The sequence below is a fragment of the Carassius gibelio genome, chromosome B16, assembly GCF_023724105.1.
Source record: "Carassius gibelio isolate Cgi1373 ecotype wild population from Czech Republic chromosome B16, carGib1.2-hapl.c, whole genome shotgun sequence".
NCBI classification, from domain to species: Eukaryota; Metazoa; Chordata; class Actinopteri; order Cypriniformes; family Cyprinidae; genus Carassius; species Carassius gibelio.
This window is the reverse complement of record NC_068411.1, coordinates 7,214,802-7,230,860: the sequence shown is the minus strand read 5'-3', so window position 1 is coordinate 7,230,860 and position 16,059 is coordinate 7,214,802. Positions and strand designations below refer to the sequence as shown.

General features: G+C 35.3%; 2 protein-coding genes across 2 annotated transcripts; one reads left to right on the top strand and one right to left on the bottom strand.

Annotated features, from left to right (window-relative positions):
- Positions 1-413: 413 nt before the first annotated feature.
- On the bottom strand, positions 414-3,867 carry LOC127974512 (zinc-binding protein A33-like). The gene is made up of 6 exons (XM_052577846.1): positions 3,370-3,867; positions 2,427-2,522; positions 2,106-2,336; positions 2,005-2,027; positions 1,812-1,930; positions 414-1,216 (listed from the first exon to the last, which is right to left on the bottom strand). The coding sequence occupies exons 1-6, from the start codon at positions 3,757-3,759 to the stop codon at positions 672-674; spliced, it is 1,404 nt and encodes a 467-aa protein (XP_052433806.1). The 5' UTR covers positions 3,760-3,867; the 3' UTR covers positions 414-671.
- Positions 3,868-6,834: 2,967 nt separating this feature from the next.
- Positions 6,835-15,492, top strand: smpdl3b (sphingomyelin phosphodiesterase acid like 3B). Its single transcript, XM_052577853.1, has 8 exons — positions 6,835-7,060; positions 8,729-8,942; positions 9,906-10,003; positions 10,080-10,223; positions 10,355-10,524; positions 10,628-10,808; positions 13,044-13,177; positions 14,826-15,492. Exons 1-8 carry the CDS (start codon positions 6,979-6,981, stop codon positions 15,186-15,188), a joined length of 1,386 nt encoding a protein of 461 aa, XP_052433813.1. The 5' UTR covers positions 6,835-6,978; the 3' UTR covers positions 15,189-15,492.
- Positions 15,493-16,059: the final 567 nt, after the last annotated feature.

Genomic DNA, 16,059 nt, shown 5'->3' with positions numbered 1-16,059 from the left:
CGCCTTGCTAGTGGATGTCATGATAACAATAAGAGATCGCTTTTACCGTTCTTGTCGTTTCTCAAATGCACGCTTCAAACAAAACAGTCAATGAAGAAGAAGAAGATAAGTGAAGGGTCCTATGGGCGCGTATTTATAGTCGCGCCGGTAGCGACGTCAGAGGCTGTCGCCGGCCAACACGTTGGCGTTTTTCAAAGTATGCTTCAGACATGGGTCACGACGAGGTGTTCCCCATAGTGTCCCTTCAGAGGAAGCAGTTCGAAGTTCCCTTGACAGGGAACTTGTTTTTTACAAATATTTGTGTTCATACAAATCCTTGTGGCACGGCTGAAATGTAAATGGAAGTATTTGGTTTGGCTGAAACTCTCAGAAGGCAGAATGCAATTTCTTGCAAATTCAGCTGTATCCTTTACAAATAAATAAAACATGATGCTGTTTTCTCAGAAGGACACACATTTATTTGATGTATTATTACTTTATTGCCACATAAAATATTCCAAAATATTTGCCTAAACCCAGAACAGAAAACTTGTTACGAATTAACTGAATTTCTGATTTCTAGTATTTACTACATGCTTAAAGTAATTTACATGTCACTTTAATTGACAAGTAACATCCAAATGGTGTTGCAAAAGCAGAAAACACAAACAATAGAATAAGGAAACTCCCCCTCAATGAAGAGGCTTCACATTGATACTGAGTCCCATGGGTAAGATTCTGAGTGGGACATCTGTACAGCAGTTATATAGAAACGGATAGATCGCTCTCTTGAATGTACTGGTGAACGTGCACAGACGTGTGTTAGTAAGAGGATAAGAGAATGAAATCTTCCCTCCGTGCCAGTCCAGCTGCACTCTGATCACCTTCAGCTGCTTTTCAACAGTTATATGCATGGGGGGCATGAACGGTGACTGTGACATGTACTGACCAGCCATGTAACGCACACGCCACACTCCAGTGTCAAAGAAAATGCCTCCTTTTCTCTGGTTAGATGCTGTGGTTACTCCAACAGACCAGCATGTGTTGTTTTGGACCTCCACATCCCAGAAGTGTGTTCCGGAGTTTAAGGCCTCAGATCCCAGCACACAGTGATAATAGTCAAATCTCTCTGGATTGTCTGGATACTGCTGACCATCAGCACTGGATTTCACCTGGGTCAGATCATCAGTCAGGAACAGCAGAGGATGTGCAGTGTTGGGGTCCAGTGTGACAGGAGCTGAGGAGAGAACACATTTCATGCAGCTGCCTCAGAAATTTGTTGGGCAACATAATGTGCAATTAGCTGTTTATATGTTGTTGTTTTGTGTGTGTGTGTGTGTGTGTTGTACTTTCATAACTTTTCCGATGCTATATATACAGTATATGTATGTATGTGTGTCCGTCTGTGTATTTAAATGCCATACATTTTGTGTGTTAAATAATTTTCTAATATTAGAAGAATGCACATTTATTACATGTCTAATCACCCGCACACCAAATAAAATATTACAAATAAAGCTGTCCTAATGTAGACAAATCCAGAACAGGTCTACACCATGCAGGTGTTACAAATTAACTGAATTGATAATTATCTGCATTTTTCGACATGCTTAAAACAATTAACTTTTGACGTACAAATGGTGAAAAAAAAAAACATGCACACACAAAAATCCCAGTAAATTCTGCAGCAAAAATAACTTTATTTAGTGAGATGGTTAAATAGAGTTTAAGCCTAGTATTGTCATTAGGACAGTATTTAATTTCACTTTGTCTAGGCTAAAGAAATAATTTAATTGTGACTGAATGAAAAGTTGGATGAATGTTAAACCCACCGAATTGAACTATCTGCATCATCTTCTTCCAGACTTCAAACTTCAGGTTCCCCAAGTGTTGTCCCACATTCATCAAGGCTCCCGCAGGCATCACTGGATCCGTCAGTGTGACCTGGGCTCTGTGATAACATCCAGGAGTTAGAAAGATGGAGGAACTGCAACGCAGAGAGACGACCGCAAGAAAACAGCTTACCGTTCTTTTGAGAACCTGAAGTTCTGCAAAACACAAAAGGAGGAAATAAGCTACATGTGAACACCCTCAACATTTCATTAAAAATACAGGTTATTTCTTACTTGTAGAAAGGGCATGTCGGCAGCATCTAAATCCTTTTCTATGGTTCCAATATTGTTTGAAAGAGATTCGATCTCTCTGTCTATTTGTTCAATCGCCTCCTTCATCATCTGACTCCTCTGCTTCTCTTCCTCTATCAGTGCAGATATTCTGATCATCTCTTCATCTCGCAGAAACTGATGAAGCCGCTCAAACTCCTCCTGCAAGCATCTCATGGTCTGCTGAGTCTGAGCCTGTATCAAAAACAAAGATTTTCGCATCCCTTCTACCCCAATCTTTCTAAAACTGCTTTAATCTAAAATATTATACTATATAGTTCTCACCTTAATGTGCTGTGATGCATCATCAAATGTTTGTTTTATTTCTTTAAAGCTCTGGAGTTTTTCTTGTAACTTTTTCAATGAAGTCTTCATTTCCTCCTGAAATTGAATAATCAGTTGATTTGTTAAATCAGTGTAATTAGTGCTGTCAAACAATTAATCACATCCAAAATAAAAGTTTTCGTTTACATAATATATCTGTGTGTATTGTGTATATTTATTCTGTATATATAAATACTAACATACAGCATATATTTTGAAAATATTCACCTGTATTTACATTTATATGTTTATATTCATATAATTTATATCATATATAAATATATTTAATAAACATAACATTTTTCTTAAATATATACATGCATGTGTATTTATATGTAAATATACTCAGTACACACACAATATTATGCAAACAAAAACTTGTATTTTAGATGCGATTAATTGTTTGAGACAGCACTAAAGTTTTAATGTTTTAAATAAAAAATAACAGTTATAGGGCAGAAAAAGAAATAGATTTTAAGTTAACGTTTTAAGTTTTTATTAAAATAATTAATTACTTCAACGAAATCTTGTGGCCCCAAATGGAGCATATCATGAGATATCAAATCTTTCATTCAGACTTACTTCTCAGACTGTTTGGTGAAACTAAATATTTAGTACCCGGATATAGAAGCACATCACTGCCCCTATTTATACATCACAGATGGCAAGGCAATAACATATTCCACCCAATGCAAATAATAGGTAATAAGGAAGTCAGATGCTCTTACTCTTAAACAAGAACCCAGAGCAATTGCACGTGTAAAGCACAAAAATGTATATATTTGGTGAACATCTCTATAAATGGAACTACAAGTTAAGAAAACATTTTTTTAACAAAGAAATGACGTCATTTGAATAAAAAAAAAAATCTTGTAACAAATACTACAACTTCCACACAGTTTACCTTTAGAAGCGGGGCAACTTCATCAACGGGTCTGAATGTGTGATTCAGGTGTTTCTCTGAGTCTCTGCACACCAGACACACAGGATGATTATCATCCAGACAGAAGAGTTTGAGTTTCTCTCCGTGCACGTCGCAGAACACCTCAGACGAACCTCTCTTCTGCAAGAACGACTCGCACACGTTCCGCAGAGCAAGATTAGTAGGTGTTTGACTTCCTGTGAACCTTTTCCTGCAGACTGGACATTCCTGAAATCCTCTGGAGCTCCAGAACTCTTCCAAACAAGCTCTACAGACACTGTGACTACATAACTGAAGCACAGGATCAGTGAAGATATCATAGCAAACAGGACACAGCAGATCCTCCTCTGAAATTTGACTCTGAGAACTCATTTTCTACCCTATAGTTACGCCTAAAAAACTAAAAGCTTTTATCGTCACAAGATGTCTGCTGTTCAATTCTGAGGTATAGCCTCTATGGCACATGTTTAATATGTAATAATGTGCTGATCACTATCAACATTACAGGTTAATGATTACTTCAGAGGACTTGTACAAAGGCAATCTGACTCTCAGCCCTCGGGGTAAAGGAAAGCAAGCATGAAATATTTCTTTAAGACTTAGGTTTCATTATAGCTCTTAACATTCTCAGTTAATTTATTCACACAAAGAACTGAAAATATGTAATAGCCATACAAGTAAAATGTAATTTATATGCATACTGATTTGTTTTATAGTAGTATAATACAATGGAATAGTTAGAAATACATAAAAATACACTGCCTTTTAGGATCAGTATGATTTATTTTAATGTCCTTCAAATAAGTTTTTTTCTGCTTACTAAGGCTGCAAATATTTGATCATAAATACAGAAAAAAAAACAGTAATATTGTGAAATATTTTTGCATTTTAAAATGAATATTTTTTATTGTAATATGTAAAGATATAATTTATTCCATGGTCAAAGCTGAATTGTCAGCATCATTCCTCCAGTGTTCAGTGTCACATGATCTTCAGAAATCATTCTAATGTACTGATTTGCTGCTCAAGAAATGTTTCTGATTATCATCAGTGTTGAAAACAGTTTCATTGATGCTTTGATGAACAGAAAGTTCAAAAGAAAAAAACATTTATTTAAAATGTGTTTTGTAACATTATACATGTTTTTATTGTCACTTTTGATCAATGTAATGCATCCTTGCTGAATAATAGCATGTTTGTAAATTCAGTCACTGAATTTCAGTGGAATGTCATTTATTGTAATTAGTGCTGTCAAATGATTAATCACAATTAATCACATCCAAAATAAAAGTTTGTGTTAACATAATATATGTATGTGTATTGTGTATATTTGTTATGTACATCGATTCCAAAACTATACAGGTAGTCAAGGACAGGATTTGAGATGATTTAGATCCTACCTGTCCAATCGCTACAACTTTGTTTATTTAAAGTAATCTCATTAAAATATGGAGTGCCACAAGGATCTGTCCTAGGTCCTCTGCTATTTTCAATATACATGTTATCCCTTGGTAAGGTAATATTATTCGAAAATGCCGGATTAGTTTCCACTGTTATGCTGATGACACTCAACTATATATATCTCATTGATACCAGATGAAACGTATAAATTATCTAAGATAACAAAGTGTGTTAAAAATGTAAAAGATTGAATGACCAATAATTTAAAATAATTCGGAGACAGAGACAGGGATATATATATATATATATATATATATATATATATATATATATATATATATATATATATATATATATATATATAAAATATTCAGCCACTTTTGGTCTTTTGGAAGCTGCATTCAAAATACACTTTGCTTAAAATCCTGAGGGGGTTACAGTTGAAATTGCGTATAGCAATAGCCTTCCTGCTAATGTTCGGGGTTCATACACACTCTCTATGTTTAAATCTAGATTAAAAACGCATCTCTTTCGCCAAGCATTCCAATAATGCATCTCATAATCCTGGACTGCAGTTATATCTGATCAAATGTGCATTATTATTTAGCTTGGGTTAAACTAATTAATTTTACTTATTTGGAACATCAGCTATGCTATATATCTCTATTTGTTTCTCTGAACTGCTGGCTTTTACATCCCGTGGTAACTAGGATTTAGACAAGCTCCAGTCTGGATCCAGAACACCTGAGAAGAGATGCTGCCAACCTTGAAACAATATACACAACTACCAAATTTTGCTATATGTTTGATTGCATCATATAATAACATATGTTAATAATGTTCATCATCTGTTTGATTACGTCTTTAATTGATTTTTTTCCCATACGTTTCTGCCCTATGTATATAAACTGACAGTCACCACTGATAAGCTACTACTAAATATTGTAGAAACTTAATTTTCTGTAAAGTTGCTTTGCAAGGATTGTATAGTAAATATTTGCTATACAAATAAACTTGAATCAACTTGAATTGAAAAAATACACACACATGCATGTATATATTTTGAAAAAATTTCATAAGTGTATATATTTAATCATATCATTTATATCATATATAAATATATTTAATATATAAACGTAACATATTTTTCTTAAATATATAAATGCATGTGTGTGTATTCATATGTACATAAATACATCTGAAACGGAATACTGAATAGAGGGCATGGTTTTATGTTTGTGCTCCTCCTCTCACTCATAGCAATCTCACGAATGGAGGGTGTGTTTAAGGATATTCTGCCCAAGACATTAGAACAGGAATGCCTTTCCAGAGCAGAACTAAATGCCCAGATTTTGATTAAAGATTAGGAAGACGAACTATATTTTTCAGTGGATTAACTTGCACGGAATAATTGTTTTCATCAAGACAATCAGCGCTATTAAAGTAAATAAAGTCTATTTTGATTTCATGCATACTTTAATCTATCTAAAAACAAAACTTAGCTACTGATCCCATCCTCTATTGCGGTATATGGATCATGAAAATATGAATTAGATGAAATATGAATATGCCACCTTTAATCATACTTAATAATCTTTTATTTCTTAGGTTTGTAAAGCGATCTGATTTGAGTACAGTTACTCAAGTACTTTACACCCCAGATAAATTGCAGTAATCTTTATCATGGTTGTAAAGTTGAGTAACTGTACTTAAATTATAACTATATATTAATGCTGCTAATCTCCTAAAAGGATTTAACACTGATTTTTGGTTGCTTTGTGGACAGTTAAAAAAATAAATTAAAAATCTTAAAAGGTAATGTTAAAAGATTTGGTTTATAATAGTAAAGCATTCGCCACGGAAACTGCTTCACACATTAGACTTCAGATTTCATTTTAAAATCAGGTCACTACTGTATGAACATTACAGGCATGCCTTAGAAATAGTAGCACACTAAAATAGAAAGCTGACTGCATCGTAAATGACTGATACAAATGTGCAACAGATTTAGTTCTCCTTACACGTATTAACAGCTGGAGAACCATGTTTGAACAAGGTTCCCGTCCTGCAAGTTTATTTGCTTCAGCTGACTTATCTTATCTGTCAGTTTATTGACGGCTGTGGAATGAATGTCTTGATGTAGGATAACAGCAGTCAGGTCAGAGTCTCTGGATCTCTCACACACATTGGATGAATCTGACAATGGCAGGTGTTTGGAAAATTATTCTTCTCAACATTTTCATCCTCTCTGCTAAAAGTAGCATGATGAAAGGTATGTCCTTAAACGCTTTGAGTTGTTTCGGATAAGATAAACGAATGTATACTGCACAACTTTTAAAAAGCAATATAAAGTAGATTGAAGAGCAGAGACTTTCAGCAGTGTATCACCTAATGAACTCATTAGAGCTTGAGAATGTGTCGTTTTTAACATGGAAGGCATAAAGCTGTATGAAATGAAACGAAATAATGTATTAGTAATAGTATTCAAAATTGTTTTCCAATTTACATTTATGATTTTTTTTTTATACAAAGTGACTTAAAGCTTAGGAACTGGTTGCAGAGCAACTGGTCTGAAAAAGTAAAAAAATCATGTAATCTTGTTTGATCTCATTTGAACTGTGAATCTTAAAATGCTTATTTTATTAGTGGAGTAATACACACATAAATTAAAAGGGTGGTTGATTGCGATTTTACCTTTTTTTAACATTAGTTAGTGTGTAATGTTGCTGTTTGAGCATAAACAATATCTGCAAAGTTGCAGCACTGAAATTTCAATACTAACAGAGATATCATCTTTTAAAATTCTGGCAGTTTAATAGTAACAAAAAAAAAACAGCTGGTAAGGGACAAGCTTCTTCCCGGGTCCGTTACTTCATGAACCCAGATAAACCCCGCCCCCGGGAACACACAACAAAAGGGGCAAGGCCATGTTGTGCTGCTTTAGAGAAGAGGAAGAGAAAACTAGGGGTGCAATTAAAAATCTGTTACATATGAATCGCAATTCTGTCTTCTAACGTTTCTAATGGATTCACAAGTTTCAAAAATAATGTTCTAAAGCAGCGGTTCTCAATCCTGTTCCTCTCATCGCGCTGCTCTGTATCGCTCTCTCTCTCTCCCTCTTTCTCTCTCTCCCTCTTTCTCTCTCTCTTTCAGATTGTCAGATCAGTTCCAACAAACTGTACCATTTATACACTTATTTTCACTATGCTATGAGAAGCATTATACATGGACGCATGTACAGTTGCTGTGCTATATTAATGCTTTAATCCGAATAAAACCGTATTTTAAAAGCTAAAAGAAGCAGTAGCATTTACAAACAACAGCATATCTAAAAGTAGAAGACAACAACAAACAATCAAACATTCCATTAAGAGCCGGGCTTGCAAAGGTTCTCATTCTCTTTGTTAATATTCTCTGTGTCTCAGTCGTGCTCAAATTAATGAGCACTATAGAAGATGTCATTGTTTACAGTACAACCGGAGCACATACTGAGCTTGAGAGGGGCGGGATGTTCAGACGCACTCGAGGTGGTTTAGCCAATCACAACACACTGAGCCAGCTGACCAATCTCAGCCCAGCGTATTTCTGAGGGAGGGGCTTCCTAATAACAGGAAATAAATTGAGGCATTTCTCAGAGAAGTTGACATATCTGTGTGGAATAAAGAGAAGTAATTATGTGAAAAACAATGTGTGTGTTTTTTTTTTAAACAAAGCATGAACACATACCCCATAAACACAATCAAGCCCTAGAAAAAACCCAGTCAACCACCCCTTTAGGACAATTTATACATGGACACTATAGATAGATGCTGATTCATGGTTAAATTTTAAGTATTGAGTGGACTATACATTATCATTTTAGTCTGTAATAGCTCAGTAGTCTTGAGATATATCATGCTCAGTATATGGCCAGGCTGATCACAGTTGTTCTCCACTACAGGTTATTTCTGGCACATCTCAGACCTCCACTGGGATCCTTCTTATGATGTAGGGGGTAACGCTGCATCAAAATGTGCCTCCAGTGGAAACCGTCCGACCCCAAACGCAGGCAGATTTGGAGATTATTCCTGTGACTCCCCATGGACTCTGATAAACTCGACATTGAGTGCCATGAGAAGGATCCTGCCTGACCCGGACTTCATCATCTGGACCGGGTTTGTGCCAAGTGCCCTCTCAGCTCATAAGACTGTCCTAGTCTGAAGTTTAAAGTGAATTCAGTAGAGTGCTGCAGTCTTGATTTTTGTCAAAACCAAACGTACTTCACCTGACAAAAACCTAGTAGGCTTTTACAATTGGCTTTTGGATGTGCTCTGTGACCAACAAAAGATTATGGTTCTTGAACATTTGTTCATCATGATACTCTTCATGATTGACCAGAATTTTGAAGACTAAATACAATTTTGGGTTGCACTTTATTTTACAGTACGTGTATTAACATGTACTTATAGTGTACTTACAGTGTATTTATCTAAGAAAGTTCTGGTAATACAAGGTAACTACATGGGGTAGGGGTAGGTTTAGGGGTAGGTTCAGGGTTAGTACCTAGTTATAACATAGTTATTGTAATTACTATAATAAGTACATAGTATATACATGAGGAACAGGACTGTAAAATAAAGTGCTACCCAATTTTGCAGTACTAAAAGCCAAATGATTTAAAATAACTACACAATAGACTTCAACATCATCACCATTAAGCGCCAACAAATCTGTCAGTCTTTTTGAGTTAGAGTAGCTGATTATAAACACAATGAGGCTGTGAAATTTGTACTTGTTTTAAAGGAGCACAACAGATTTTCAACTACACTGCCAGTTAAAAAAGAATTTATTATTCCATAATCTTAAAAACTGCTAAAGGCTTTTACTTAAATGCTTGAAACATGTTTTGTAAGCAGTATAAAATGTGCATTCATATAAAATTGAATAGTGAGAAAAAATTAGCCAACAAGTGTCCAGTATAGTATAAGTGGTGCTTGCAGTCATAAAGATAATCATAAAGAATGAGTTGGTGTGTGAAAAGCATTTGGCCTGTACTGCAGATAGGTGAGCTGTCTAAAGTCATATATTTCTTAAATAATTGATTATATAATTGAATATAATTCACCTCTTATCCACAGAGATGATACTCCTCATGTGCCCGACGAGCAGCTGGGAGTCGAACCTGTCCTACGTATAATCAGCAATCTCACCTACATCATAAAAACCACTTTTCCTAGTATGTGTTTCATATGAGCTGCTGACTGCTTGTTTTCTTTGTCTATGAAATTTATTTCACATTTGTATTTCTTTAGATACCAAGGTGTATTCTGCAATGGGAAATCATGACTACCATCCAAAGAACCAAATGCCTCCAGAAAAAAACAACATTTATGAACAAACCGCGAATATGTGGCATGACTGGCTACATGCGGCGTCAAAAGAAACCTTTAAAATAGGTATAAACTAAAGTAGCTCATCATTAACAACAATACACTGACACAATTTTTTTTACTATTTTATAAAATTCATCATTTATGTAATAAAGCTTAAACTACTGCCATATAACTTTCATTAATCTCTTTCACAGGTGGATATTACACAGAGAAGTTGCTTAATCAAACTGGCTTCAGAGTCGTGGTCCTTAATACGAACCTCTATTACGATCAGAACAAACTCACAGAGAAAGTCAAAGACCCTGCAGATCAGTTCAGTTGGGCTGATAAAGTGCTTCAGGATGCAGCTAAAAATAATGAGAAGGTTAGTAGTGACTTACAGCGAGCAAGTGAAACCTTCAGTTTTGTCAGTTTATCCATGTGTTATTATTATAACTCATAAAGAAGCTTTTTTCTGTTTTACCCAGGTTTACATTATTGGCCACGTCCCTCCAGGGTTTTTTGAGAAGAAGCGAGATAAAGCCTGGTTCAGAAAAGAGTTTAATAAGCGCTATATGGATCTCATACAGAAGCACAGCGCTGTTATACAGGGCCAGTTCTTCGGTCATCATCACACTGACAGTTTCCGCATGTTCTACAGCTCTAAAGGTCATTTCAATTCTGCTGCTAATTCTGTCACATTTGGTGCATCTTTTGGCATTAGAATTACCCTTAAAATTAGAAATGTGGAAAACCTATTTATGAGAAGGGTTATTGTAGACAATCTAGTTGTCTACAAAAGTTGTCTACAATCTAGTATTTTATCTATATGTCAAGGCAACATTGAAACTTTTCACAGCAACAATGTTTTAAAGGGGTCATATGATGCTTTTTAAAGATGATCATTTTGTGTATTTGGTGTAACAGAATATGAGTCCTCTATGACACGCCTCTCTTAAATGCCTCGTTTTCTACAAAGTCCCTCCTTCTGACAAGCACAGTCTGCTCTGATTGGCCAACTGACCCAGTGCATTGTGATTGGCTGAACACTGCAAGCACTCGTTGGAAATGTAACACCCTTTCCATAATCGCAAGTTACATCTTTCTAAATAAATGTAAAGACAGTTAATAATGTCCTTAGTTTTACCATCAGTTCAAGCCCCAAAGGAGAACAGAGTCACGTAACAGACACAGTGATGAAGCTCGTATGTGTTTGCAGTACACAAGATACTGACGGTTAAGACAGCTGACTCCACTGTGTGACCCTGTCTCTCAATCTCTCTCTCTCTCTCTCTCTCTCTCTCTCAGAACAGTCAATAGTAACATACGGTTGTCCATAAAATACTTTTCTGTTCTGTTGTTAGTAATCTTAAAGATTTCTAAATGCATCTACTTTCAGAAGGCCAGATAAAGTGCTTTTTCTTTCTCCTAGACACACACAGCATCTCCCTGACGTGACCGCTTCAAAACTAACTGTGTTACTGAAACTTCACCTTCTTTCTTTGCGTCAACATTTGGGCGCCATTTCCACAAAGTGACGTAGACATGTGGGGGCGTGTTTGAATGAGGCATGGCAGAGTGGGTTTGAGACTTTAGTCTTGGAAATTTTACAGATCTTCTTTATGCACCAGAGCTTGTTACACTCCAAAGAAAAAGGAAAATTTGAAATCACATCATATGACCCCTTTAAACTAAAACTGAAAAAAAAACTACATACTACTAGAAAATGCTATAGAATCAGAGATAATAAATTAATGCTCAAGTATCTTCTTTTGGCAATACATTTAATGTATTTCTCAAAGATTTACAACAATTTCAGAAAACAATGTACAAAAGCTGTCACTGGGATGGTACCTGGAAAGGTACACCTTTGTACCTAAAGGGCAATAATAATAATAATAATACATTATTAATATAGCACCTTCCAAGAATCCAAGGACACATTGCATAAGGTTGATATGGATAATAGATAACACAATATAGATAACACAAATATATACAATATAGTCACATGATCAAGCAAGTAGAACAAACAGAGATCATATAATTTATTGTTCTGTTTTTTTCTGTATTCAATATTCAAAGATATTTAAGCCATCCATACTTTAAGATCGTGTAGGCAAGATGTTAAAGAAGAGGGAGAAAAATAGAATTGGATTATAAATATGCAATAAATTTGCATATCCTCAGTGTAACTCTAAAAATGTAAAAACATGGCACAGAAGTATCTGATAGGGAGGAAGCGTATAAATAAGAAATAGAAGTGGGCCAAGACCAGACCCTTGAGGCACACCACGGGGAAAAGGGACATTTGTGTTTATCAATTGTTATTATTAATGCTTTATCATAACATGTTTGATATTTAGAATTTGAGTTTGAGGACGGGAGCAGTTAAATAATTGGAATGACAACACATGCAAGTCATGTTATAGTGACACTTCATTGTAGTTTACCATATCAAAGGTATTAAAGATGGAGAAGTGTTGAATCAACCTGCACTTGTGTGACCAGTAAAATTTTAACCTAACATGTGTTTCCTGGGAATCAAACCCTCAACCTTGCAATGCTAACGCAATGCTTTACCACTTGAGCCACAGGAACACTACTGATTGCAAGCTTATTAATAACAGAAAACTTTGCCTTACAAAATTTGAGATGAGCAGCACTCACAAACTGAAGTCACACCAAACAACACTATATATACTGTACACACCAGTAGCTAGTAAGCTAGTATACACATTACTAAAAAGGTGCATATTAGCACTTCAATGGTACATTTTAGAAACTAAATGGGTTGCACCTTCCTTTTGAAAGGGTACCACCCAGTGATGGCTTTTTTTCTGATAGTGAAGATTACGTTCACAAATGGTTTGTAAAACGGAAGCCGTTAATACCCTTTTACAGGATCTCCCATAAGTGCAATGTTCCTGACCCCAGGAGTGACGCCTTGGATAACAACATTACCTGGTGTCATAGATGGTGGAAATAATCCTGGAATTCGCATGTTTCAGTATGACACCAAAACACTTTTGATCAAGGTAAGACCCATCTGCATGAAGAAATTTGTATTTTTATTGCAAACTTTGTACGTTTTATACTAGTGTTGTTTTAGCATCACTTGGCCTGTTATAGTTTTTGTTAATGTTTTGAATTAGATTTTATTTTATCTTTTTAATTTTACTTTAGTTTAAGTCTGTGATTTTTCACATTTTTTATATATATGTCTATACTGATTTTATAAAAGTTTTATATATTTTTGGTGCTTTAGTTTTAATTAAAGCTGCAGCACATAACTTTTGCCTCTCTATCGCTGTCTATGTTTAAAACATAAAATGCAAGACACGCTATGGGTTATTTATTATTTCTTTTGTATTTATTTCATTTTACTTGGGTTGTGCTTTGACACTGCTTCTGTGCATAGATGAATCTGTGGTCAACATCACATATATCATCATAAATCATTTGAACAAGTAATCAAAATATCTATACTGCTCATTCAGATCTGATCAAACAGTACTCTCTCTCACACATAGCTTCAAGAAGATAAGTGAAATTTACCTAAATAAAATAAAATAAAATAACAATAATATAAAAACAAACAAAAAATAATTAATTAAAAAAATAAGTAGCTTCATACCCATCTGAATCAAGCTAATAAGTGTTCTAAAGATTAAATTTGTTACCTCTTCAGCAGGGAAAACAAACTCAGTGTTGTTCATTTTCCTTTGTTTAAGCACAGTTTTTTGTCGCTTTTTGTTTTTAGCTGCAGACCCTGCACCGTTTGAGGTTTCTTAGTTTTGTAAACAGGTTCCCCAGATGTTAAAAGGATAGTTCACCCAAAGAATGAAAATTCTTTCATTAATTACTCACCCTCATGTTGTAATAAACCCATAAGAACTTCATTCATCTTCAGAACACAAATTAAAATATATTTTTGATGAAATCCCAGAGCATTCTGGCCCTTTTCTTTGCGCAAAATAAGTATTAACTGAGTTTTGTAAAATTACGGTTAAACTACAGATTACACATGGACCATTTTAACAACATCCTTAGTATATACTGTGCCATGATCGTGGTAGGACCCTAGCTGTCTATGCAGGGTCAGAGAGCTCTCGGATTTCATCAAAAATATCTTAATTTGTGTTCCGAAGATTAACTTAAGTCTTATGGCTTGGAACGATATGGGTGAGTAATTAATAACAGACCATTTTTGTGTGAACTAACCCTTTAACAATTAGATTTATCAGTTATTTATTAGTGTTCCTGTAGCTCAATTGGTAGAGCATTGCGCTATCAAGGTTGGGGGTTAAATTCCCCGGGAACACATGATAGGTAATAATTGATAGCCTGAATGCCACTGTAAGTCGCTTTGGATAAAAGCTACTATGCATAAATTTAATTTTAATTTATTTCCGTTTAGAACTTAGATTAAAACAGACATCTAGAAGACAAGTTTAAATTCTAAGCAACTGTTGCAAGAACAAGCTACAAACGCTCCACACAAAACTTTTAATAGCGGGATCTTCTTTCTGTTTATGGACGTGACTTAACCACACAAAGAATGACATACGTCAACATCTAGTGAAATCACTTACTGTTGCAAATTAAGGTTAAAAAGTTACATACTGCTATAATATATTGCCCTGATTTACACATTTCTATTCTTACTGCTTTGTGTTTCTGAAGGATATAATCACCTACTATATGAACCTGACATACTCAAATAAGGTACATGAGCGCTGGGAGAAAGAGTACCGGCTGACGGAGGCGTTTCGTGTGCCGGACGCCTCTCCCGCCTCCATGCACCGCGTGATGGAGCGGATATCCAGCGACAAGTGTTATCTGCAGAAGTACTATGAGTTCAACTCTGTGAATTATGACCTGACGGAGTGCCGAGCTGACTGCCGCGTCGACCACGTGTGCGCGATGAGGGAAGTGGACTTTGAGGCCTATGAGAAGTGCGTGGTGAAGGAGGGAGGCTCGTGCACGGCTCCAGTGCTGTTTACTCTGCTGCTGGCGCTGATGCTGAGCCTGCTGTGCACGAGCTGATCACAGAACAGCAGCGTTTCGGCAACATTGTCACGTGATCCCTTCAGTGCATGAGTGTGAATGACATCTTCTCAGTATTTAAAGTATTTAAAATTTTAACGCGCTGTTCATAAACTTGATCTGTCATGATTTCTTTATATTTACTGAACTGTCTACTGTAGTTCAGCCCAAAATGAAAATGTTTTTGGGGGGTCCCAAACATTAAAAACAACTACAACAACAAAACATAATTTGTGTTCCACAAAAATTTGGAGTGATGTGTAGGTAAATAAAGATTGCAGTTGTCTTGTCTTCTTTACTGAGACATACTGTGTTTATGAAAGAGTCTTTATTTTAAGATAAAAAGTTGCATGTAATATTTTTTTATTTATTTTTTATCCTACGTCAGAAACAAGCTTACACTGATTTGTCTCTGTTTGTATACAATTATTTTTATTTTATTTTTGCATGAAAGATGGTTTGATAATGATAATGATAAATAATGCATAATGATGAATTATGCACTCCTGCAATTTATGTATAAATTCATTCATCAGCATGATGTCATTTTTTCCCCCACGCAACATTATATCAATGCTACAGTTGTAGAGTCCAGCAGTAATTAGGACATGCAGCAGAACGAACACTAACTATAACCAACAATACAGTACAGTAGTCACAAAACAGTATAATACATCAGCCTTTGATTTGCATGTAAAGTTTCAAATTAAACTTGTGTGGGGGGAAAATTTGAATACTGCATAAAACATCTGCAAATAAAATTCATCTCATGTGTTCAAGGGAACAAAATCACTTTTGCAACAGGTGCAAAGTATCAATAATAAAATAAAAAATGAATAATTGCTGCAACTGGGGAAGTCTGAGACTCTTT

Coding starts and splice junctions, on each gene's coding strand:
- LOC127974512 (XM_052577846.1), bottom strand. CDS start 3,759: ATGAGTTCTCAGAGTCAAATTTCAGAGGAGGATCTGCTGTGTCCTGTT. Junction 1,931..2,004: donor TTCAGGTTCTCAAAAGAACG/GTAAGCTGTTTT, acceptor ATGTTATCACAG/AGCCCAGGTCACACTGACGG. Junction 1,217..1,811: donor GATGCAGATAGTTCAATTCG/GTGGGTTTAACA, acceptor TTCTCTCCTCAG/CTCCTGTCACACTGGACCCC.
- smpdl3b (XM_052577853.1), top strand. CDS start 6,979: ATGAATCTGACAATGGCAGGTGTTTGGAAAATTATTCTTCTCAACATT. Junction 10,004..10,079: donor CATAAAAACCACTTTTCCTA/GTATGTGTTTCA, acceptor GTATTTCTTTAG/ATACCAAGGTGTATTCTGCA. Junction 10,525..10,627: donor CAGCTAAAAATAATGAGAAG/GTTAGTAGTGAC, acceptor TGTTTTACCCAG/GTTTACATTATTGGCCACGT.